The sequence below is a fragment of the Schistocerca cancellata genome, chromosome 11 (assembly GCF_023864275.1).
Source record: "Schistocerca cancellata isolate TAMUIC-IGC-003103 chromosome 11, iqSchCanc2.1, whole genome shotgun sequence".
NCBI classification, from domain to species: Eukaryota; Metazoa; Arthropoda; class Insecta; order Orthoptera; family Acrididae; genus Schistocerca; species Schistocerca cancellata.
In genome coordinates, this window is record NC_064636.1 from 33,937,567 (window position 1) to 33,964,552 (window position 26,986).

The 26,986-nt window shown below is 44.4% G+C and overlaps 1 protein-coding gene across 1 annotated transcript in view; it reads left to right on the plus strand.

The window, feature by feature from the left end:
• The window catches only part of LOC126108153 (uncharacterized), a 42,036-nt gene extending 15,629 nt beyond the window's left edge, over positions 1–26,407 (plus strand). Inside the window, exons 2-4 of the mRNA XM_049913397.1 lie at positions 1,477–1,552; positions 19,435–20,821; positions 26,404–26,407. Of these exons, the coding sequence (XP_049769354.1) occupies positions 1,489–1,552; positions 19,435–20,821; positions 26,404–26,407 (1,455 nt within the window). The 5' untranslated portion in view covers positions 1,477–1,488. The remainder of the gene's footprint in view (positions 1–1,476; positions 1,553–19,434; positions 20,822–26,403) is intronic.
• Positions 26,408–26,986: the final 579 nt, after the last annotated feature.

A 26,986-nucleotide genomic window follows, 5' to 3' on the forward strand; every position in this document is an offset into this window, starting at 1 on the left:
GTCCACAGGTAGGTCAGTGTGAACATCACATCATGAACTCGGCTGATTTTTTACGTCGTTTGGAGGGACTGCAGTTGAATGACTCCGATTTTTTAGTGAGTTTCGATGTGGTCTCTCTTTTCACTCGTGTTCCTCTGTCTGATTTGTAGCGGTTAATTGAGGTTAGGTTTGGTGCTGAATTAGCTAATCTCTTTCGGCATATGTTGACATCCACTTACTTTTTATTCAGGGACCAGTATTACGAGCAGACGGATGGAGTTGTGAGGGGTAGTCCGTTGTCACCTGTGATTGCAAATTTGTTTATGGAAGATTTTGAGGAACGTGCATTGGGGTCGGCACCTTTGAAACCCACCTGTTTCTTTAAATATGTTGACAATACTTTTGTTGTTTGGCCTCACAGTAGGGAGAATTTGAATGCCTTTCTAGAACACCTGAACTCGATCCACCCTAACATTTGTTTTACAGTGGAGGTGGAAGAGGATGGTTGCCTTCCCTTTCTTGATGTCTTGGTTAGGAGGAAAGATGATGGATCATTGGGACATGCAGTTTACAGGAAATGTACTCACACCAACTTGTACTTACAGGCTAATAGTTGTCACCATCTGGCTCAGCGTGAAGGGGTACTTCGTACCTTGGTACACAGAGCACATGTCGTTTCCGATGCTGAGACTTTTCCAGCTGAGGTGTTCCATCCTGAAGCTATGTTTCGCCAAAATGGTTATAGTGATAGACAGATTGAATGTGCAATGCGCTATCGACCAACTGTGCATCGGGTGATTGATGATAATTTTGAGTTGACACCTAAGTCTACTGCCTTTTTGCCTTAAGTAGGAAACACTTCCAACAAGATCGGTCATATTTTACGGAAATACAATGTGAAATGTGTTTTCCAACCTCCATCTAAAATTAGAGCGTTTTTGAGTTCTGTTAAGGATGATCTCGGTCTGCGTAAGGTGGGTGTATATTGCACTCCTTGTAGCTGCGGCACGGCATAGATTGGTCAAACTATCAGGACCGTGGAGGACCGATGTACTGAGCATAAACGACACAGATGATAACAGCAGCCAAATAGATCTGCTATTGTCGAACATTGCTTGGATACTGGTCACCCCATGTTATATAATAACACTGAGATCTTGGCATGCACGTCCAGCTATTGGGACAGTGTGATTAGGGAGGGAGTTGAGATTAAATTAGTGAGCAACCTTGTAAACAGGGATGGAGGTTTTAGTTTAAACTCTGTTTGGAATCCTGCTCTATCCCTTGTCAAAAAACAGAGGGACAGAGTCAATGTTACGTCATCTGCTAGTTCGTAGTCTCACTATTGATATCTCTGACTTTAGTAATCTTTGGTGGCACTAGCGTGTGTGTGTGTGTGTGTGTGTGTGTGTGTGTGTGTGTGTGTGTGAGATCTTTCCTGCATTAGTCTGAGAACTGAGGTTTTAAATTTGCATGTACATCACCTGTCTGTTGCAGTTTGTCTCGAAAATGGCGGGGTGTTCTCCCGCCGAAATATCGGAGGTCGCTGAAAATATTACCGGGCTGAATTCCCGTAAGTTGTTTGAAAACCTTTCATATTCTATCACATTATTAACCCTTTCGCTCATTCTTTTACACTTCTGAGATGGTAATTTTGTATCCAAGCAGAACTTATTTTTTGAAACTTTTTCATGTAACAGAACCAAATTGGACCACCCAAATCCAAGTTATGGGACATGTACATTTAATCTCTAAAATTTTTGTGACACCTTTTTGTAAAGGAATGGAACATTTAAATAATAAGCTTGTAAAATAAATATGAAAATGTACTATAAAAATCTTTACAAAAGTGAAAGGTTTCTGGTGACACAGTATTTTCATGCAAAGTTTATTTTGTATAGAATTGTAGAAAGTAATTATGCTCTCTTGGTATACAAAGATGGAGCTCGCATCTGGAACACTCGTGTGCATCTTAGTTTTGCACACAGGGTTTTTGCAAGTAGAGGCTGATTTCTGCTGATCAAAGCACGGTAAATGGTTCACAGAAACGTATCTGATATCCTCCACGTGTTTCAGTGAATTTCTACACTTTGCATGCACGTACATTGATAAGCCAAAACCGTATGATAACTGCCCATTGCACACATGTCATGTGGTAACAAAAGTATGTTGGCATAACAGACACGGAGGGGGGATAACCCTAGCGAAGATATGGGCTGCAAATGGGGAAATTACTTTGTCAAAGGGAAGATTATCATTACGCAGAGTCTGGGAAAAGGTATTTTGAAAACGACAGATCTGGTCGAATGTTCACACGCTACTTTTGTGAACATCTACGGAGAGAGGTAGGAGGACACTGAAACTACACTAGGCGCTAAATCGTTGGGTATCCACAATTCGTTACAGAATGCGTGTGCAAGTATTTCGGAGCTCACTGTTCATTGTACATTATCGTCTGTGGAGCTCCGCAGCAGACCATCCTTACATGTGCATGTGTTGACCCAGTGACATCATCAATTACGACTGCAGTGGGAAAGGGACCGTCGGGACTCGACTGTTGGTCAATTGAAATATGTCGGTTCTTTGGACGAATTGCGTTTTTGCTGCACTAGTTTAACGGTCGTCTCCAAAAATGCCGTCATCGAGAGGGTGACTAGCTGCTGGAAACGTGCAGCACGCCATAGACACAGGCAGCTAGGAGCAGTATTATACTATGGGAGACATTCTCCTGCACTGGCACGGGACCTGCGGTAATAATCAAAGATTTCACAAGCTGCGACATCATCGCAAAAAAACAGTGACCTGTGTGTGTGTAATAAGTTTCCTTTAATTTACATCTATGGTCACAAACTTTTTGTTAACAGATTACCAATTTCGGTCTGTAATGACCGTCATCAGAGTACAGCAAAAATGGGAAAAACATAAATACACTCACAAACTGTACAGGGTGTTAGAAAAAGGTACGGCCAAACTTTCAGGAAACATTCCTCACACACAAATAAAGAAAAGATGTTATGTGGACATGTGCCAGAAAACGCTTAATTTCCATGTTAGAGCTCATTTTAGTTTTGTCAGTATGTTCTTCCACCTACGCTCAATGCAGCATGTTATCACAATTTCATACGGGATACTCTACCTGTGCTGCTAGAACGTGTGCCTTTACAAGTACCACACAACATGTGGTTCTTGCACGATGGAGCTCCTGCACATTTCAGTCGAAGTGTTTGTACACTTCTCGACAACAGATTCGGTGACCGACGGATTGGTAGAGGCGGACCAATTCCGTGGCCTCCACGCTCTCCTGACCTCAACCCTCTTGACTTTCATTTATGGGGGCATTAGAAAGCTCTCGTCTACGCAACCCCGGTACCAAATGTAGAGACTCTTTGTGCTCGTATTGTGGACGGCTGTGATACAATACGCCATTCTCCAGGGCTGCATCAGCGCATCAGGGATTCCGTGCGACGGAGGGTGGATGCACGTATCCTCGCTAACGGAGGACATTTCGAACATTTCCTGTAACAAAGTGTTTGAAGTCACGCTGGTACGTTCTGTTGTTGTTTGTTTCCATTCCATGATTAATGTGATTTGAAGAGAAGTAATAAAATGAGCTCTGACATGGAAAGTAAGCGTTTCCGGACACACGTCCACATAACATATTTTCTTTCTTTGTGTGTGAGGAATGTTTCCTGAAAGTTTGGCCGTACCTTTTTGTAACACCCTGTATACAGCTTAAGAACAATACATAGACCATACTGAAAAGTTGTACTGACAAAATTTACATCTGTGCACTTTAAATATGAAGAGGCATACCTGTCTCATAAAAACAAATAAAACAAAGTCCTAATGTACTGCAGCCATAGTGACATCATCAAATGTTAAATGCGGAATCGGCACCAGCATCGTCAAATAGATATAAATAACATCACACGCACGAGTCATTTTGTCAGTGGTACTACTGTATAAACAAGTTGCCATACAGTAGCCACAAGATGTTTGTGTTGTAGGTTCACCAGATGTCGCTAATGTCGGCATACACTAGTTTTCAATACTTAATTGAAACAGCGAAAATAAAGGGGGATACAAAAGTTGAAGTCTGTAACAAGCTTATAACGTATAAAAGGCGTTACAGCAATAAAAAGCAATAAAAAGAACAACACGACAAAAGTAATATTGTTAAAAAGAGGAAGAGTTAAAAAACAGTGGTTGACATGTGCTCTAGTGCCAATATTCTAGATAATGACATAAATATTAAACACTGTTGACACTGTACCAGGTAATATTAAACAACCGTAAAACAAATCGCTGAAGAAGCCGCAAATGAAAGAAAACATAGTGCAGCACATAATCAGCGCACTCTGTTAGCGCTAACCACAGAATTCCGCACAGGCGGGAGGTGGCTGGAGGAACGTGACCGGCAGAGGACACCTCGTACCCAGCGGTGCTCCGTTGCAAGAAAAGAATGATGAAATTCCGTAACAGTGGATGATCTACATCATCTGATTAATGTAGTCTATGAAATGAATAGAGAAGGAGCAAGAACATACTAGAGTCATGTGTAAAACGTATGAAAATGAAGTAATTATGTGATGCACTCAATACTAGGTGAACTTATCAACACACTATATGTAACAGAGGCGTGCAGTGATTAGAGTAAAACTGTCAAATAAAGCAAAGTAGGCATTGGGCACAAAGTCATTTTGCCAGTTAAGCAGTTTAGTTGGTTCTCTATTTTTTGCTTTATAAATTTCAAGCTTCTCTACCAAATTAAGAGCACGGCCTTTCTCCACTCTGTGAAGAATACGCATACAATTCTCCGTGCTCCCTATGGAATGACCAGTATCAGACTAATGCTGTCCCAAAGCCGTTTTGTTTCGTGGCTGTGAGTGTTCTTTAAACCTTACTTTAAAAGAGCGGCCTGTTTGACCGATATAATATTTGTCACAGTTACTGCAGTCAATCCTGTATACTCGAGAACCATCAAATTTATCATAGTTTCCTTTCAGTTTATGTTTTATTTATGGTTTTAGGGTGTTATTAACCTGAAAGCCACATCTGACATCAGACTTTTTTGTTTTTCTATTTGCAGGGACATTCTGCCGTTAACTTTCATAGGAATGGTTTTCATTCTATCTTTGCCAGTTCTCTTTTGTGTGTGTGTGTGTGTGTGTGTGTGTGTGTGTGTGTGTGTGTTGCGCGTGCGCGTGTGCCTGCTGTTTGTTAAATGTTACTTTAGCCTACTGTAGGGGCGTGTGACGTCATTTATAGAAAAGCCATTGGCTACCGCGATCTGCTTTAAAATGCTAAGTTCTTTACGAATTTCATTTTTGTCCAAAGGTAGACGGAGGAGCCGGTGAACCGTGGAAGTGAAGAAAGCTATTTTGTATCGGGGAGGATGGCATGAACTGGCATTGATGATAACTGTCTGTACAAGTTGGTTTCCTAAAAATCGAAAACTTACGTTTCTTATTAACTTTCTTAATAGTGAGATCAAGGTAGTTAATGGTGCCATCTTCTTCTATTACAGTGGTAAAAGTTATTTTGGGGTGCATGCTACCTATTGCTTGAGCGAATGTGTTGACCTCACTGGTGTCACCTTCTATCAGTAACAAAATGTCACTGACAAACCGTTTGTAATAAATCGTTTTATCTCTTAGTTGTGGATACTTGGCAAAAAATTTACATTTTTGCTGCAGACCTGGTGATGGTCATTATAGAAACTGGTAATCTGTTAGCAAAAAGTTTGTGACCATAGACATAAATTAAAGGAAACTTAATAATCAAAGACATACTTACAGGTGCGAATCACCTGCATACCTACAGGTTTGATGTCTTCCCCAATGGCGATGTCATCTTTCAGCAGTATAATTGCCCATGTCTCGGAGTCAGACTGTGTGACAGATACAGACAGGGAGACTCAAATGTCTATAACGGGTGGCAGGGACAAAGAATGCAGTGAAATTTTTTTAAGTGCTTTATCTGAAAACTACCTTGAGCAGTTAAACAGAGAACCGACTCGTGGCGATAACATATTAGACCTCCTGGTGACAAACAAACTCGAACTATTTGAAACAGTTAACGTAGAACAGGCATCAGCAATCGTAAAGCAGTTACTGCCGTAAATAGAAATATTAAAAAAGGTAGGCAGATTTTTGTTTAGAAAAAGTGACAAAAAGCAGATTTCAGAGTACTTGACGGCTCAACACAAAAGTTTTGTCTCGAGTACAGATAGTGTTGAGGATCAGTGGACAAAGTTCAAAACCATCGTATAATATGCATTAGATGAGTACGTGCCAAGCAAGATCGTAAGAGATTGAAAAGAGCCACCATGGTGCAACAACCGAGTTAGAAAACTGCTGCGGAAGCAAAGGGAACTTCACGGCAGACATAAAAATAGCCAAAGCCTTGCAGACAAGCAAAAATTACACGAAGCGCAATGTAGTGTGAGTAGGGCTATGCGAGAAGCGTTCAATGAATTCGAAAGTAAAGTTCTATGTACTGACTTGGCAGAAAATCCTAAGAAATTCTGGTCTTATGTCAAAGCGGTAGGTGGATCAAAACAAAATGTCCAGACACTCTGTGACCAAAATGGTACTGAAACAGAGGATGACAGACTAAAGGCCGAAATACTAAATGTCTTTTTCCAAAGCTGTTTCACAGAGGAAGACTGCACTGTAGTTCCTTCTCTAGATTGTCGCACAGATGACAAAATGGTAGATATCGAAATAGACGACAGAGGGATAGAGAAACAATTAAAATCGCTCAAAAGAGGAAAGGCCGCTGGACCTGATGGGATACCAGTTCGATTTTACACAGAGTACGCGAAGGAACTTGGTCCCCTTGTTGCAGCGGTGTACCGTAGGTCTCTAGAAGAGCGTAGCATTCCAAAGGATTGGAAAAGGGCACAGATCATCCCCATTTTCAAGAAGGGATGTCGAACAGATGTGCAGGACTATAGACCTATATCTCTAACGTCGATCAGTTGTAGAGTTTTGGAACACGTATTATGTTCGAGTATAATGACTTTTCTGGAGACTAGAAATCTACTCTGTAGGAATCAGCACGGGTTTCAAAAAAGACGATCGTGTGAAACCCAGCTCACGCTATTCGTCCACGAGACTCAGAGGGCCATAGACACGGGTTCCCAGGTAGATGCCGTGTTTCTTGACTTCCGCAATGCGTTCGATACAGCTCCCCACAGTCGTTTAATGAACAAAGTAAGAGCATATGGACTATCAGACCAATTGTGTGATTGGATTGAAGTGTTTCTAGATAACAACGCAGCATGTCATTCTCAATGGAGAGAAGTCTTCCGAAGTAAGAGTGATTTCAGGTGTGAGGATACGAGGTGGTGCTCCGTCTTGCCGGTAATACACCGTCCCGTCTCGATCATCTTCGTCAATCTCTGGAGCTGAAAGGTTTTCGAGCATGTTCGGGAACACAATGAGCGTGCTCCCCAAAGGTGAAAGTAGCCATGTTAACTGTGCACTACATTGGCGCTCCTGGTGGCAGAATGGGGTACTGATGCACGATGTCAATCAAACTTCAGGTTGAAACTTCCTGGCAGATTAAAACTATGTGCCTGACCGAGACTCGAACTCGGGATCTTTGCCTTTCGCGAGCAAGTGCTCTACCATCTGAGCTACCGAAGCACGACTCACACCCTGTACTCACAGCTTTACTTCTGCCAGTATCTCGTCTCCTACCTTCCAAACTTTACAGAAGCTCTCCTGCGAAGGTTCACAGGAGAGCTTCTGTAAAGTTTGGAAGGTAGGAGACGAGATACTGGCAGAAGTAAAGCTGTGAGTACAGGGCGTGAGTCGTGCTTCGGTAGCTCAGATGGTAGAGGACTTGCCCGCGAAAGGCAAAGGTCCCGAGTTCGAGTCTCGGTCGGGCACACAGTTTTAATCTGCCAGGAAGTTTCATACCAGCGCACACTCCGCTGCAGAGTGAAAATCTCATTCTGGAAACTTCAGGTTATTTGCTACAAAGTGACACATTAATCTATCTGTTTATTATCTCAACAAATTTCTATACTATTACAAAGTTGTAAAGTCCATTTTGACTCACCCCCACGAACCGTGGACCTTGCCATCGGTGGGGAGGCTTGCGTGCCTCAGCGATACAGATAGCCGTACTGTAGGTGCAACCACAACGGAGGGGTATCTGTTGGAGAGGCCAGACAAACGTGTGGTTCCTGAAGAGGGGCAGCAGCCCTTTCAGTAGTTGCAGGGGCAACAGTCTGGACGATTGACTGACCTGGCCTCGTAACACTAACCAAAACGGCCTTGCTGTGCTGGTACTGCGAACGGCTGAAAGCGAGGGGAAACTACAGCCGTAATTTTTCCCGAGGGCATGCAGCTTTATTGTATGGTATCGTATATATGGACGTGGCCATTTGCAGGAAGTGGTTTACGTTTTCAGATATTTTAGTTATGGGAGACCTTGAGCTGATTTTTATCCACATGACATCTTTGCATGAGGTTCAGCATAGAATGAACATGTATCATAACAAAAAGATTTTAATCAAACTGTGGAAAATCCAGGATGGAATGTAACAATATTACGAAAAGGAAAGTTGCTACTCACCGTATGGCGGAGATACTGAATCACAGATAGGGACTGCGAAAAGATTGTCTCGATATAAGCTTTCAACCGACGAAGCCTTTGTCACAAATAGATAGACAGACACCCACAGCCACACAAATGCAAACACAACTGGCGCACACACGACTGCAGCCTCTGGCAGCTGAAGCCAAGATTTTTTTTAAGAGCTGAGAGTGGCAGCAAAGTCTGTCAAAACCGGTTAATTTAAATAAAGAAATATTTATGCAATTGTGGGTGTTGGAATGATTTTAGCAAGTTCTCAAGATTTGTTTATACTTGCACAGTTTTTTCAGATCATACATTATTATAGACAAATGCATCATCTGCAAAGTCTGTGGTTGTCTGCCATGAACAGCAAGGGTCACATCACAGTTCCTGGGGCACACCTGACATTACCTCGACATCCGTTGACATAGCTGTCATCCCTACCGAGCAGTTCTCAGTCCGGTCGCAAATTTTAGTGGGGGCTCCGTATAATCGTACTTCCGAAGACGAGCATCGAGAGACCGGACCTCGCAAGTGGCTTCTAATCGGATTGTGTGCTTGTGGAGTATTGTCTCTGTTATGCGACTGGTTCAATGATTTCCTTCCAGAGAGGTCACAGTTTGTAGTAGTTGACAGAAAGTCATCGAGTAAAACAGAAGTGATTTCCGGCATTTCCGAATATAGTGTTATAGAGCCTCTACTGTTCCTGATCTGCATAAATTATTTGGGAGACAATATAAGCAGCCATCTTAGGTTTTCAGATGATGCTGTTGTTTATCATCTGATAAAGTTGTCAGAAGATGAAAACGAATTGCAAAAATTGGCAGTTGACCTTAAATACTGAAAACCATGATGTCATCCATGAGTGCTAAAAGGAATCCTTTAAACTTTGATTACACAATAATTCAATCAAATCTAAAAGCCTTAAATTCAACTAAATACCTAGAAACTACAACTATGAAAAACTTAAATTGTAAAGAACACACAGAAAATGTTGTGGGGATGGCAAACCAAAAACTGTGTTTTATTGGCAGAACACTTAGAAGCTGCAACAGATTTACTAGAGAGACTGCCTACACTACACTTGTCTGTCCTCTTTTGGAGTGCTGCTGCGTGGTGTAGGATCCTCAATAGACAAGATTAATGGAGTACATTGAGAAGCTTCAAGGAAGGGCAGCACGTTTTTTATTATCGAGAGATAGGGGAGAGAGTGTCATGAACATAATACGAAGTTGGGGTGGCAGTCATTAAAACAAAGGTGTTTCTTGTTGTGGCTGGATATTCTCACGAAATTTCGATCTCCAACTTTCTCCTCCAAATGGGAAAATATTTTGTTGATGCCAACGTACGTAAGAAGAAACAATCATCATAATAAAATAGGGGAAATCAGAGCTCTTGCAGAAAGATACAGATGTTCATATTTTCCGCACACTGTTCGAGAGTGGAATAATAGAGAATTATTTTGAAGGTAGTTCGAAGAAGCCTGTGCCGTGCACTGAAGTATGATTTGCGGAGTAGCCGTGTAGAGGGAAAAATACAGCATCTACCTGATTGCCTTACCCACGCCTTTCTGTGGGCCACAGGTTGGATGGTGGTGACACACACACACACACACACACACACACACACACACACACACACACATTTATGTTTGTCGCAAAAGCATGTGGCGTGCTGTGTACGGGTTGCATTGTCCTATGTCACTGACATCTGTCAATCACAAAGTTATGTTATACAAGCTGTAGTCTCAGTGGACTGGATGGTGTCTTGGAAAAAGGCTATAAGATGGATATCAACAAATGTAAAACAAAGGTAACAGAGTGTAACTGAATTAAGTTGTGCAACAGTGTGGGAATTACATTAGTAAATGACTCGTTAAAAGTCATAAATTAATTTTTGCTAATTGGGCAGCAAATTAACTAACAGTGACCAAAGTAAAAGGATATTATGTGGAAACTGCACTATGTGATCAAAAGTATCCGGACACCTGGCTGAAAATGACTTCAAAGTTTGACGCCCTCCATTGGTAATACTGGAATTCAGTATGGTGTTGGGCCACCCTTATCCTTGATGACAGCTTCCACTCTCGCAGACATACGTTCAATCAAGTGCTGGAATGTTTCTTGGGGAATGGCAGCCCATTCTTCATAGAGTGCTGCTCTGAGGAGAGGTATCGACGTCAGTCGGTGAGGCCTGGCACGAAGTCGGCATACCAAAACATCCCAAAGCTGTTCTATAGGATTCAGGTCAGGACTCTGTGCAGGCCAGTCCATTGCGGGGATGTTATTGTTGTGTAACCACTCGCCACAGTCCGTACATTATGCTCGATCGTGTTGAAAGATGCATTCGCTATCCCCAAATTGCTCTTCAACAGTGGGAAGCAAGAAGGTGCTTAAAACATCAATGTAGGCCTGTGCTGTGATAGTGTCACACAAAACAACAAAGGGTAAAAGCTCCCCCTCCCCCCCCCTTTCCATGAAAAACACAATTACACCATAACACATCTGCCTCCGAATTTTACTGTGGCACTGATATGGCGATCACCAGAAATTCGCCATATCCACATCCTGTCATCGGATCGCCACATTGTGTACCATGATTCACGTAACGTTTCTCCAGTGTTCAATTGTCCAGTGTTTACACTCCTTACACCAAGCGAGGCATCGTTTTGCATTTACCGGTGCGATGTGTGGCTTATGAGCAGCCACTTACCCATGAAATCAAAGTTTTCTCACCTCCCACCTAACTGTCATAGTACTTAAAGTGGATCCTGATGCAGTTTGGAATTCCTTTGTAATGGTCTGGATAGATGTCTGCCTATTACACATTAAGACACTCTTCAACTATCGGCAGTCTCTGTCAGTTACCAGTCGAGGTCGGCCTGTACGCTTTTGTGCTGTACGTGTCCCTTCACGTTTCCACTTCACTATCACATTGGAAACAGTGAATCTAGGGACGTTTAGGAGTGTGGAAATCTCGCATACAGATGTATGACACAAGTGACACCAATCAATTGACCACATTCGAAGTCTGTAAGTTCGGCACAGTGCCCCATTCTGCTCTCTCACGATGTGTAATGACTACTGAGGTCTCCGACATGGAGTACCTGGCAGTAGGTGGCAGCAAAATGCACCTAATATGAAAGATGTATGCTTTTGGGCGTGCTTGGATGCTTTTGATCACACGGTATACAATAGTGAGAATAGCTTTTCTGGAAAAGAGAAAGATGTTAACACTGGATATGGAAAGTGTGTCATGAAAATATTTGTTTGGAGTGGAGTCTCATGAAGAAGTGAAATGTCAGTGGTAACCAGTCTGTAGAAGAGGAGAAAGCAGGCTATTGAAGTATAGTGTTACAAAAGTATGCTGAAGATCAGGTTGGTAGATCTTATAAATAATGAACACATACTGATCATCATCATCATTTAAGACTGATAATGCCTTTCAGCATTCAGTCTGGAGCATAGCCCCTTTATAAAATTCCTCCATGATCCCCTATTCAGTGCTAACATTGGTGCCTGATACACATACTGATGGGAATAGAAATTTATGGTGTGCCTTACTCAGATAGGTGGATAAAATACATTGTGAGGCATTAACAAATAGTTACAATGGTAATGGAGAGAAATGCAGGAGGTAAAAATTATGGAGGCTTGGCCACAGAAAATGGGTTTTAGCAGATGTGAATTGCAACAGTTACGTACAGTATGTGTGTCCCAGAAGTTCCTGTACTTCTCTTTCAAAGAAGTGTAGGCCTACTGTATATTCGAGTACTTACACCCACAGATGAGCCAGAACATTAAGCCAGCCCCACCAATACTGTGTTGGTCTACCGCTGTAACAGTGTAATACAGCGGCGATTCATGCCTGCCGTGAACCCGATAGGTTCTCGATTGGTTTCCAGAGGTATATGGCACCAGATGTTTATGTACAGGTCACACGATTGTCATAAATAATGGGCCGATGGTTTGTGGGCAGGGAGCTGGTACTTGACAGCATTCCAGATGTGTTCTGTCGTGTTCATATTGGGCGTATTTGGTGGTCAAGACACCAATGTCAGCTCAGTGTCATATCCCTCAAACCACTGGAGCATGTTCCAGCCGTGTGACACAGGCAATTATCCTGCTGGAAGCTGCCATCGCAGTTGGGGAAGACATCGAGATGAAGGGATGCAGGTGATCCACAATATTATTCATCTATCTTGGTGCCTTTGATTACTGGCACAGGTCCCTTGGAGTGAATGTCCCCCCATAGCATAATACTCCCCTACCAGCCTGCATCCATGGTGTCGTGCACGTTCCTACCAGCCATTCGCCTGGATGATGGTATATCTCTACAACCAAATTGACCTGATGTAAGATGAAACGTGTATCATCCAGCCAAGGGACATGTTTCCATTGATCCAGAGTAGGGTCTTGTTTTTCCCTTGCACATTGCCATTATGATTAACGATGTACACTGGAGAGCCAAAGAAACTGGTACACCTGCCCAATACTGTATAGGGCCCCCACAACGTGGCATGTACTGGACTAATACCTGAATTAGTGCTGGAGGGAACTGACACCATGAATCCTGCAGAGCTGTCCATAAATCCATAAGAGTATGTTGGGGTGAAGATCTCATCTGAACAGCACGTTGCAAGGCATCCCAGATATGCCCAATATTGTTTATGTCTGAGGAGTTTGGTGGCCAGCAGAAGTGTTTAAACTGAGAAGAGTGTTCCTGGAAGCACTCTGCGGCAATTGAGGATGTATGGGGTGTCGCATTGTCCTGCTGGAATTGCCCAAGTCCATTGGAATGCACAATGGACATGAATGAATGCAGGTGACCAGACAGGATGCTTACGTACGTGTCACCTGACACACAAAAATCAAACGATGACAAATCCAGGATGGAATGTAACAATGTTATGAAAAGGGAAGTTGCTACTCGCCATGAAATGGAGATGCTGAGTCACAGATAAGTGCAACAAAAAGATTGTTACGAATAAGCTGAAAGACCTTCACCAAAAAGACAGATTCTCACGCTTGCATGTTCAACACCATGTATTGAATGATGATGTGATCCATAACACTTGTGTCTGCGCCAGCATTGTACTCTGCTTTTCTGCTGCAGGTTGCCACTGACTCTGTTTTGCAGAGCAGAAAAGTCTCTGTCTCCAGGTTCCGTAATGGTCCTGGATGTCAAATGCCTTGTTGCCTCGTCATAATTTTGCAGTTTTTCAACCACATTCCGTCGATTCTCACAACAGTAACACATCATCAGTCGACCAGCCTCGCCATTTCCAAAATGCTCTCTCCCAGAATGAAGGTAGGAGACGAGGTACTGGCAGAAGTGAAGCTGTGAGGACTGGTTGTGAGTCATGTTTGGGTAGCTCAGTTGGTAGAGCACTTGCCTGTGAAAGGCAAACGTCCTGAGTTTGAGTCTCGGTCTGGCACACAGTTTTAATCTGCCAGGAAATTTCATCTGTTCTTTGTCAATGTCATTTATGCAATTGAATTTCCACATTTTTGGCTCATATCATCACTAGAAATAGTTTGCTATTCATTTCTGCTCCAGTTGTATAATTTTTCCCCATATGGAGTTTGTGCCTATTGTAAAGTCAGGGGTCCTTTGTGTCCATTTCATTCACTGCAATGTATGATCTATAAGGGGCGTTCAAAAAGAAACGAGTTGGAGGAATAATTACAAAAACCAGTACCTGTATGTTAGAAGTATTGATTCTGGCTGTTGAGACACTTGTCCCACTGTGACACAAGGCAGTGAATGAATGGCTGTTTTATAAAATTCCCGGGGCTGCGATGTTAACCAGTTCTGCATGTACAGCTGGACATCATTGTGTGAGGTGAATCGTTTGCCCCTATGCTGACGTTCTTCTTTGACCAAGGTGGTCCCCTTCTGATTCACTTCCTGCAGCACGGGACAACAGTAAATGCCCAGCGTTACTCACAAACCTTGACCACACTTCGCCAAGTGATCAAATCAAAACGACCAGGCAGTCTCACTCGCGGGGTCATTCTGCTCCACGACAATGCAAGCCTCGTACAGCCGACGCAGTAGCGGGACTCCTGTAGAAATTCAAATGGGAAGTTCTCGGCCACCCTCCGTACAGTCCAGACCTCTCTCCCTGTGAATACGCCATTTTTGGTCCCTTAAAAAGGCTCTGAGTGGCAAACGATTCACCTCGGACGACGACGTCCTGCCGTACGCGCCGAACTAGTTGACATCGCAGCCCTGAGAATTTTATGAGACAGCCACTCACCGCCTTGTGTCACAGTGGGACAAGTGTCTCAACAGCCAGGGTCAATACTTCTAACATACAGGTACTGGTTTCTGTAATTATGCCTCCGGCTCGTTTCTTTTTGAGCGCCCCTCATAAAATCGAGCAAATTTTACACAATGTGTTTTTACCTCAGCAAACCCTTCAAAATTTTGTGCAGTTACTTAATATGAAGCAGCACAAAAACTATGGCATATAACAGAAAGAAATTCAATCATTTATTGAACAAAGATATTAGACACTAAGATGTGCAAAAAATAAAAATTTTTCACCTAATAGTCTTCTGGAGATTTTGCCAAACCATGCAGAAGCTCCATCTTGCAGTATTCACATGTGATACACGATTCCCTTGTATTTGAGCTGAGGCATTAACCGTATTTGCACTATCTTCAAGTAATAATTTCTGTTCACATACCCTTACAAAATATAGACCTGACAGCTATTGTGATGATGACTTTCTAGCCAAAATTGTGACATGACCTGTATTCTTCCCAGCTGTTGAACATAATGCAGATTCCCATAGACTAGAAAAAGGCATTCTGAATCCGTTTGCTGCTACAGACGTGCTGTCTACATTACGTGCTGAGGGCAGCTTTTGTTACAACTGTCTGCTTGCCAAATGCTGCTGCCTGTGCTGAGAAATGGTGTTCTGGCTGATACGAAATATTTATCATCCGATTTTTCGGAAACTATTAGGTGAAACAGTTTTATTTTTGCATATCTTTGTGTCTGATATCTGTTCTTTGTAAAGGATTGAATTTCTTTTTGTTATATGCCATAGTTCTTGTGCTGCTTCATATTAACTAAAACATTGCACAAAATTTTAATTTTAGATCGTACATGGCAGTGGGTGAAATGCCGTTAAGATATCGAAAGTTTATTTAAAATTCAGATCAGAACAATGTCTCTTTTCATTCTCAAGTTATTGGGTTTTATTGTCAGTGGATTGTTGCACACGACATGCCCATTCGTGTCACGGCGCATAGCGAATTGTGTGGTGGTAAAAATTTTCATATTTGATAAATGATTCAAGATGTCAAAATGAGGTATTTGCAGGTGATAAGTACACAATGCGACGCAGATATTGTATGATAAATATTCAAAATTTTTTTTAATCGATGAGATAGGGAAGTAATTTGTCTGCAGGAGTGACAGGTTGGCAGCTCCAGATGTATACAGGTTTCCATAGCACTGTAGATAAACTCAAGCTCTTTGCTTATCCCTGTGCACAGCATCTGTGTAACATCTACAACAAGATCTACGTACATACTCCACAATCCACCATACGGTGCGTGGCGAAGGTTACCTCATACCACAACTAGCATCTTCTCTCCCTGTTCCACTCCCAAACAGAACGAGAGAAAAATGACTGCTTATATGCCTCTGTACGAGCCCTAATCTCTCTTATCTTATCTTTGTGGTCTTTCTGTGAAATGTAAGTTGGTGGCAGTAAAATTGTACTGCAGTCAGCCTCAAATGCTGGTTCTCTAAATTTCCTCAGTAGCGATTCACGAAGAGAACGCCTCCTTTCCTGTAGAGACTCTCACCTGATTTCCTGAAGCATTTCCGTAACACTCGCATGATGATCAAACCTACCAGTAACAAATCTAACAGCCCGCCTCTGAATTGCTTCTATGTTCTCCCTCAATCCGACCTGATAGGGATCCCAAACACTTGAGCAGTACTCGAGAATAGGTCATATTAGTGTTTTATAAACGGTCTCCTTCACAGATGAACTACATCATCCCAAAATTCTACCAATGAACCAAAGACGACTATCCGCCTTTCCCACAACTGCCATTACATGCTTGTCCCGCTTCATATCGCTCGGCAATGTTACGCTCAACTATTTAATCGACGTGACTGTGTCAAGCGCTACACTACTAATGGAGTATTCAAACATTACAGGATTCTTTTTCCTATTCATCTGCATTAATTTACATTTACCTATATTTAGAGTTAGCTGCCATCCTTTACACCAATCACAAATCCTGTCCAAGTCATTTTGTATCCTCCTATAGTCACTCAACGACGACACCTTCATGTACACCACAGCATCATCAGCAAACATCCGCACTTTGCTATCCTCCCTATCCAAAAGGTCATTTATGTTGATAGAAAACAACAGTGAACCTACCACACTTCCCTGGGGCACTCCAGATGATACCCTCACCTCCGATGACCTGTATAGATAAGGCTAATGTGTGTACTGCAGTACATCAAAAGTGTTCAGAAAGTAACACTCTTGAGTGATAAACGGCATACGGAATAGTGTCAATAAGGAAGACAGAAGGAAGGACAGGGTCGAACGTCCTGTCAGTATTGAGGTCGTTAGAGACAGACGGTGTCAACAAAGCACGGCAAGCCGCAACTCGCTGCAGTATGTTGTTGGCATATTATACAGTATATTGTCAGATGCATCATTCACATAAATCAGTCTAAATTATCTATTTCCTTTCATTTTCAAATCATTTTTAATGTAGTCGTGTGATGACTGTGGTGCCCCAGGTTCAGATTGTAAGGGTACAGTATCCTTATATAGCTGTACCTAGACATAGTATCGATCATATGATCTATGCAGTGATCATAAAGTAAAGCAAAGACTGCAGTGCAGTCGACAATGTGCAAGTGGGTGAGTGAGGAGTCGAGTGTTAGAGTCCGTGAGTGAAAGTCGGGTGTGCGGGAGGCTAGAGACGGTTGCTCGGTAACGAGGCCGGAGATTAGTGGCGGTATATAGGCGTAATGGCACACGGTATTCAATTTCTGTTGATTGTTTATAAATGTTGATTTGTTTATAAATGTTGGTTTACAAAAGGAAGTTTTAATTAATAAAATTCAGTACTTGAGAAAGGACATGTTATCATTTAGCAGTTTTCCTTAGATTTCACAATAACAGAAGGGAATGACAACGAGTTTCACGAAAAGGAGCTATTACTTATTATGCTAAATTAATTAAATATAAATTCATCTTTAGCATATGCGAATAATAAAGTTCGGTGTGAAACTGGGACGAGGTTATAAGCTGCTGTTTTGCTGGTAGATATTGCTGGAGACTGCTCGATTGATTGAGTAACAGTGGCATATACTTCCTCTCAATTTTTCTCACGTTCACTGTGAAGTGTGTGTGCATCACTGTCCGGAACAAAAGTAAGGCTGCTTGGCGAGGTGGGGCGTGGCCGGAGCGATCACTGAATGTGCTCGTTATCTCTGTCATTGTCTGCCCTGCATGTGGGTGTTTGTGCACCCCCAATTGTACAAAGGGAGGAGGGGTGCACGGTCTCCTCGGACACCCTGTAGAGATGTACGATTTGCAGACGACGGACTAACACGGAGAGCTGCAGCAAAATAGTCTTGCGACTGAGGACCACAGTAACAACATAGCCGTGCTATATTATTGCCTACCGAGCGAAGTGGTGCAGTGGTTAGCACACACTGGAGTCCCGTGTGGAAGGACGACGTTTTGAACTCACGTCCGGCCGTCTAGATCTAGATTTTCTGTGATTTTCCTAAATTTCTCCAGGCAAATCCCACAATGCTTCCTTTGAAAGGGCACGGCTGATTTCCTTCCCCATCCTTGACATAATGCCAGCTTGTGCTCCGCATCTAATTACAGTAAAAACTCGATTAACCGTCACTCTTTAAACCGTCAGTTTTGTTAACCCTCACTGCTGTAACAGCATAATAATACTGTAATAACAGAATGCTCTAAAGCGCAGTGACGCGTTCGCTTTGTTTATTTACTCTATTTTAGTGGGAAGTGAATGTACCCGCCTGCCGTAGAATGGTACATAAAATATGACCTTCAGTTGACGTGCTAACACATCTCCTCCTTTTCTTGTCTTTGTCTCACTTGTGAGTCAACAATCACCACTGGATCGGTTTCCAGTTGTGGTGAGAAGACTGTAATTGTCGCAGTGCATCTAGCGGGCTGTGCCGTGTTACGTGTTTCCCACTTGAATAAGCTTCATTGACTAATATTATACACTACCGTATTTAGTGCAGGTGTGTGTGATACAGTGACTTGATAAAATGTCTGAAAAATGTAAACGTGTTGTTTTAGGACTTAATCAAAAACTTGAAATTATAAAACGCTTAAGAGAGGGCGAAACTACGACAAGTGTAGTGCTGATTTATGGTATTGGAAGAACAACAGTTAACGATATAAACCATGATGCTGATAAAATAGAACAACGTGTGTCAACAATGCAGAGCATGGCTGGAGATGTGCGAACAAGAAAGACAATGAAACCTGCAAAATATGATGAATTGGACACTGCAATGTACCGATGGTTTATACGAGCAAGAAGTCAGGGGATTCCACTTTCAGAGCCTATAATAATGGCCAAGGCTGTTGAAATGTGTTTCTGTTATCCGTCTATTCGCTTAACCGTCACGACCACGGTCCCAAAGATGACGGTTAATCGAGTTTCCACTGTACCTCAATGTCAATGGAATGTTAAGTCCGATCTTTCTTCCTTTTTGTATTATCGCTCGATGTTCACAAACAGATGAAACATACATACTTAAAATTTGTAGTGCAGCTTATTCTGACGAGTAACTAGGAAATTTATTTTTGTTCACAGAAATGGCATCGACTCCACCGGCTGTGATTTGTGACGACTTACTGCTTTCCATATTTTCCTTCCTGCCGATCCCAGACTTGGCTCGGTGTGCTGCCGTGTGCCAGCAGTGGCACAAAATTGTGACAGGATTTACACACCTGTGGAAGGGGAAGAGGTACGTCAGTGACAGAAGTCCGAGGGAATCTGACGAGACACGTGCAATCTTGAGCACTCTGCCGCCGTTGCAGGAAGTCATCGTCAAGCAGCACGTCAATTTCGAGGTGGACATTTCCTACCCCCGTATGGTTGTGTCGGTGACCAGCATTTCCGACTTGGGAGCCACGCGGGGCTACCAGAGACTGACGTGCGCGTACCTGTCGACTAAACTCGACATCGCGGACAGCACCCTCTCCCCCCGCTCGCCTGTCGACCTGGCGGCGCTCCGCAAGCTGCGGATCGTCAGGGCGATCCCGACGCTCGAGCCCGACGCCAGGGCGGAGTACGCGGTCAGTTCCGCTCTGCACCTGTGCCCGAATCTCAGAGAGCTGAGCGTGTACGTAGACTCCATGTCGGCGGACTGCCTGGAAGGTTCGGAAGGGATCGGCCGGTTGCGGACGCTCGAAATACGGTGCCCCCACCTGAAAGAACTTTCGTTCCTACGACACTGCTCGGCCACGCTGGAGGAACTGGAACTGAAAGGTTGCTCCGACCTGCCGTCCGCCGCGTACGCGGAGCTCCGGCACCTCGGGAACCTGCAGAGGCTGCGGCTGCGGGACTGCTGCGTGCTGGGAGACGACCTGGAGGCAGCCGTGACGGGTCTGAGGTCCCTCGCGTCCCTGCAGCTGGTCGACTGCGTATTCGTCTCCGACCTGTCCTTCCTGCGCCGTTGCGACCGGCTGCGGGAACTCCGCGTCGAAGCCGAGGACGCGCCGGTCGCGGGCCTGCGACACCTCCCCGCCAGCGTCCGCTCGCTCTGTCTGGTCGGCGACACCGTGACCGCGGAGGACCTGTCCGAGCTGCTGCCGCGCCTGCCGCTGCTCGAGGAGCTGGACCTCTGCCGCGCGGAGCTGGCCCACCTGGGCTTCCTGCGGCACTGCCCTCGGCTGCGCCGCCTCTGCCTCGAGTTCTCGACGTGGTCCGACGAGTGGGAGCTGTCGAACCTGCACCACTTGACGCAGCTCGAAGTCCTGGACCTGAGGAGGTGCGCGGTGGACGCGGACGTCCTCTCCGGAGTTATGCCGTCACTGCCGCGACTGCACGCTCTGTCGCTGGCTCACGTGGAGGACGTGATCCACTTGGAGTTCCTCGGGTGCTGCCCGCAGATTCGTAAATTGTCACTTTTTAATGCCTTCGGATGGGAGTTGGAGGCCTACCGGGAACTCTGCCACCTGAAAAATCTGCAGCACTTGTGTGTCAGCAAATTAGTGTACAACTTTGTCCACGAGCTCGTCCGACCGTGCTTGCCGCGAGTAAAAATTTATTGTTCGGATCGGTCTATTTAAACTTCTGCTCGAGGAACTTTTCTAACTGTGGATGTCGACAATTGTATAGTTTAATGTACATCGTTTACAGACTGAATTTTTCACTATGCAACAGTGTGTGTGCGCCATTTCCATTCTTACTGGCAAGTTAAAACTGTCTGCCATACAGGGACTCAAACCCACCTATTGCAGACAGTACCGACTCGGTTTTACAGTCGTCGTCCACAGTCCCCTCCCCACTTTACTTTAGCCAGTACCTTACTCTACATTCCAGACTTCACAGACAATCTCTTGCATAACTAACTGAGATAGCAATTGTGAGAATAAGGATATGGGGGAGAAACTATTTTCAAAGTGAATGTGTACTGCAAAGTGAAAATTTAACTAACTCTGGGAACTACCCCTAGGCTGTGACTAAACCATTTCTTAGCAATGTCCCATCTTTCACGATTGCTACTTCTGTAAGGCATGCAAGAGAACTTCTTTAATATTTGGAAGGTGGAAAATGAGGTACTGGCATAAGTATGGCTGTGAGGGTACCTCGTGAGTCGTGCCTCAGTAGCTCAGGTGGTAAGAACGTTGCCCACGATAGGTAGGGTTCTGGGTTCCGATCCCAGTATGGCACACAGTTTTAATTTGGCTAGAAGTTTCTCTACAAGTGATGTCTGAAAGAATTCTCATTAAATAACATTTTCTGCAGTTCACTTTTAGTACCAGGTCAGTGTTATAAACACGAGCGAGCAGTTCAGTTGTAGTAAAACCTGTTTTACATTTCCAGATTCTATGTTTACCTGCTCTTTTATGTTATTTTCTGTCAGTCCCTTCATAAGCTGTATCATCTCTATTAGTTATCGTCCTGCCATTAAAAATTTTCTGTAGATAACATTTCCCACGGTTGCCACATCTGAACCACTACCACAAGTTGCAGCATAGATTTTCAGATTGGTTTGTGTTCCCACTCATGCAAAACTTGTAAGATAATGCATAATGTAAACTGCATGTTTTGAAGATTTTTCTTCTCATTTTACATGTTTATGTTTAGTGTCCACTTATGACCCAAATGATTCCTTTAATGCCCACAAGAACCAACTGTGCAAATGCCTTTAGGAGAAATGCAACAATGTTGCTCAAGATTGTATTTTTAAACATTGAAAATAATTTAATGGTTCATCTGCTTATTGTTGTTGCCGTGTAATTTATTGTTAACCTGTAGCAGGATGCGTATAAAAACAAATGTTCAACCCATGAATTGTGCATTTCTTCCCAACCTTTCAAGCCTCCACCACAATGGAAATACACTGTTTTATTTCATTCTTGTTTCTCTGGTGCCTTCGTCCAGCGTTGTCGCAGGGTCGGCACGGTTACAGTACGGTGTGCCACGGTTAATTGTAAGAGGTGGCCGGATGCCACCTCTTTGAGGACAGCACACAATCACCCAATCCCTAAGTGGAGAAAATCTCCAACCCAGCCGGGAATCGAACCCGGGCCCCTTGGCAAGACAGCCCGTTGTGCTGACCACTCAGCTATTCTTCTTTTTTTTGGTAACATAATAGACTTTTATTTACAAATTAACAATACGTTTTTACAGATGGAGATACCTTCAAGTCTCTTGCATATGTTTTCTGTATAGTTGTTGAGAGTCTTTTTCTTTTCATTTTGCTGTGATTGTTTTCTGAAACACATATTTTGTTTGTCAGATATCTATTTTGTTCACTTGCAAATTGATTTATAGTGTTACAGTTATTTTATTTTAGTTCTAGTCCTTTTGCTGTCTATGGCGAAGGGACATAAAGTTTTCTTTTTTCAGTTTTTGTTTCTGTTATGATATTTTATGAGCTTGTTAACGCTGTCGTTTCAAAATTGCTGACATTAGAGAGAGATTGATCTGGTGCCACAAGGTGGTGCCTTGTAAAAGTTGTTTATAGTTTTATCTTACTAACTATGATATACATCTAAACAAAGCAAAACCAGTAGGGTATCATATTTGATATAGCAAGAGCTAGTCGTGAAATTGTGGTGCAGAGAGAGAGAGAGAGAGAGAGAGAGAGAGAGAGAGAGAGAGAGAGAGAGAGAGAGAGAGAGAGAGAAAGGGGGGGGGGGGGGGGAACACATGAGACATACGATAAAAAAAAGAAGTGTTGCAGCCCGTCGATGGTCAAACTCAGGACTCCAATTGGCAGAGCCAAAGCTGGGGCCCACCGCACTGTTTCTCGTCAGGAGGCTGAGCAAGTGCAGTAGCGTCAAGGGGCAGTGCAGAGTGATACAGCAGTATTCGGAAGTATTCCTTTATTCGGCCAGTTTACAGAAGTGTAATGTCGGCGCGCCACCCGCGCCGTTCTGCGAGTCCGGCCGTCTCGGCACTCCGGGGCTGGCGACACCGCTGCTGCAGTCGTCAGGGCTGCCCGATGGTGGAAGTCGGCCGCTCTCGCCCGGTCGCCACGCGCCGAGGCGTAGCGACTGGCACCGTTCTACTGCCCGCGATTCCGGAGACCGTTACAGCCCCGGTTTCCGCCACTCTCCGCCCCGTCTGGCCCGCTCTGTCCGACTGTCGGACGGAGGTGGTCGTATCGGTCACCCGTGGCCCTCGGGCCACTGCTGCTCCCGGCACGGGACCGGACTCGAACCCGCGCCCTCCCGGACGCCGTGCCGCAGCTCGCTGCTAGTGGCGTTCGCCGGACGGCGACATCCGCCGCCGTGTCTGGCGCCGACGCGGTGCTGCTGCGCCTCCCGCAGTGTACGCCTCACCTGCCGGTACGCCGGGTGGGAAGCGGACGCGGTCCGTCCTGGACCCGCTGCAGACTGCAGTCACTGCCCGCCTTCGGGCAGGCCGTGCAGTCTCAGAGTACCCGGCTGCCGTTCCGTCCCGCCTCGGTGTCGCGTCCCCGGAGGCGGAATACGGCCCGAACGAGTACATAGAAACAGAGTAAAGGTTTACACAGAATATTCGCAACATCGCTGTCAGACTGTACCCCATAAGCGTAGACCGGCACAGGTGCGACACGACTCTCGACTGACCTGGCACCCCTACGAGCTAAAAGTGCCCGACTATTTATACTGCTTTTCACCTCACTTCTGACGTACTGTCAGAGAGAGACAGAAACTGTGGCAGGGGTGAATTCCCATACGCCAGTCACTTACACGTCGCAACTACCGGCTCGGGCCTACTGCCTCGATCGTACGGCACAATAACTTAAAGCAGAGCTGCAGTTCCCTGCCTCGCTGTTGCTCCACTCCGAACAAATTGCACGTGCAATAAGCCGCTGCAGCTCCGCGCCACGTTTACCCTGCCCGGCCTACCGGCTGCCGACTATTACCGTACACTACCGGTGGCCCCAGATTTAATCGCCCAACTGCGTTCAATATTTTTTGTGGGATCTAAAATTTAAAAACCTCTCTCACACCGGCCTGATTTAGCTTCACTGATCAGGATAGTAAAAAACATGCATATATTAAGGGAATTTTCATTCACGAAGCAGGCTTATCACATTCACACACTTCAGTACTGTTCTATCCTGATTAAATTGAGCTCAACTTAAATTCCATAAGGCAGTGAAGCAATTTCGAAGCCTCGGTGCGACGAAAATTGTCAGTCGATATCCTGAAAACATTTGTAATAATTATTAACTTTCGGTGATCACACGGGGAAGACCGGAGATCTGCTGGTAAGACGGTGTTAGCCCATTTATTGAAAGTAATAAACTGGATATCTAGAGCGTACAAAACGGCAGGTTCGTCCAGTGTAAATCAGACGTTCCCCACCACTCCCGTGCGACACAGCGTAGTAAGCAGACACTGTCAATAATAATCAGTTAAATAATACGTGAACACACTTACTTTAGTTTAGTTCATGTATTAAATGCCTTCTCATACAGAATCTCATCAAGATGGCGACTAGCTCAACAGTACATACATATACATCTTCGTTCTTTCCTGGCTAATCCTCAAGATCTTAATCCTTCTTTTCATAAGAGAAAACATAGATAGCAGACAAGATATTCCATGGAGTAAATGCACCCTCCAAGGAATAATAGGGCTTGAAACTACTTTGCATTGATAATCATCGTATATTAAAGTTTAGGAATCGGTAAGATACGAACAAATATTTCGAGATATGTACTGAGTTATATAATTTATAAAAAAAATTTCTAGAAATATCGTGGAGAGACCGCTGCAAGAGACATTACACGCGCCTTTACTGAATTTTTAACAAAATTCCCCTTTCCTACGACTAAGGCTAATACTAGCGCAGCACGAGTCTTTGTAAATCTTAGTATTTGTATAGGGTCACAAACACAGTTCTAAATAATGTACTTTGATAATTGATTTGGGTTGCAGTGAGATGTTTGTTTGTTATATTACTCTGATGTTTCTCAGATTTACTGTCACACTATCTCGGTTTGCAATATAAGTGGAGCACAAACAGAAGATCTCTATTATTAACACTTTTTCCTAGTGGGGTGGCAGTATTATTTGTTACGTCACTCTATTTGACGTAGGAGAACACTGTAGATGCACTGCACACGCTTTGCACAAATACACACTTTTAACACGCACTTGTGGGAATGTGGGAGAGTGTGTGCTGCAGCGACGACGAGGGCGCGAGGGGTTGGGGGGGGGGGGGGGGGTACAGTGGCGGGGGTGGTACGGTGGCAGTGGCGGCGGGGGTGGCACGGTGGCAGTGGCGGCGGGGGTGGCAGATGCGCCACGTAGGAACGGAGGGCATCCTCGAAGGCAGCATTGAACGTGATCTGCAGGTAGCTCTGGAACACCTGGCGGTCGCTGTTTTTCCGTTCGGCTCTCGTGTGCTCCTCCCAGACACCCGTGAGGAACTGCACTGTGTCTGTCTGCTTTTTTGCGGTTACGGCATGTGCTGTCATTGCTAATGTCCACATGGTTGCAACACACTTGGCTCGTGGGAAGCTTTTTGCAGCAGGGACGGTGAGAGCTGTAGTCTCTCTAGTTTGGTGATGTGACCTGTTCACGTGTGCCACCATTTCCAGCAGGTCTCCCATATGTCCTGGCTTGACCTACACGTGAAGGAGTATTCTGGTGTGTGTATCTGGTTGCACACTTCACAATTTGGAGACTCACGCGTGTCGATTCCCACTAGTCGCTCGTCGTTTGGTGTGGTCTTATGTATGATTTTCTACCACTTGTCTCTTGCCTCTGGATGTATGGCCCTTTCTGAGACATTCTTCCAGACTTGTCGCCAATTGTGGCCTGGAAGGTTCATTTCTATCTCGCTTCTGCGTTGTTTTCCCCATAGTGCGCCATAAATTTTTCTTGCTGTCCTCATCTCTGTAACTGCTATGGTGGGCAAGGCGTAGCTTCTATCTTACAACTTTAAACATAGCTGTGTGCGGCAACTGTGAATTTTTTTTTTTTTTATAGTAAAGACAGCCCACTGGTTGCAATGGAATTTATAGTCGAATTGGCTGTGGTTTCGACTTCTAAACTAAGGGAGTCTTCATCAGAATTTATATTACCTATCTATTATTATCTGTTTCAGGTAGCGCATCTTGAAGGGTATCCGGCTGGCGTCAACCGCTGCTTCCTCAGTCTGCTTTGTATAGCTTTAATAGAGACGACGTGGTACAGGCTACATTTCTCTCCTCCAATGTTATTGCCCTTTCCCCCTCTCTGTGCAGATGGTGCAACGTAGCAGGTGCATCTTCAATCGTGCCGTGTGTCTGGCTGCAAACGACGGTGCCTTTCATCTGTTGTCACTCGATGTTGAGTAGGCACACCTTTATTGCTCTGACTCGTGTAAGAAGCAGGTAGTCATCTGGAGGACTGTCGAGCACATCCTTCGGACATTGTGTGTAAAAATCTACCGTACTCTTCCTCCGGAATGCCTTCTCCGCACTGTGCCTAGTCGGTGCCTTCCGTATTTGTGGTTTCCCGTATTCGACCCACCATTGTGTGGTGGACGTATATTGTCGCCAAGTCAGTAAGCTTTCTTGTATGGTGTGCGCAATCTCCTGTTGTAATTTGACGTCACTGAGATGTTGCATGTTGAGCTTCCACACTGCTCTTCCTCCTGTGGTTTTTCCGGTTGCCAGCTGCAGCTTGCATTTATAGGCACATTGGTC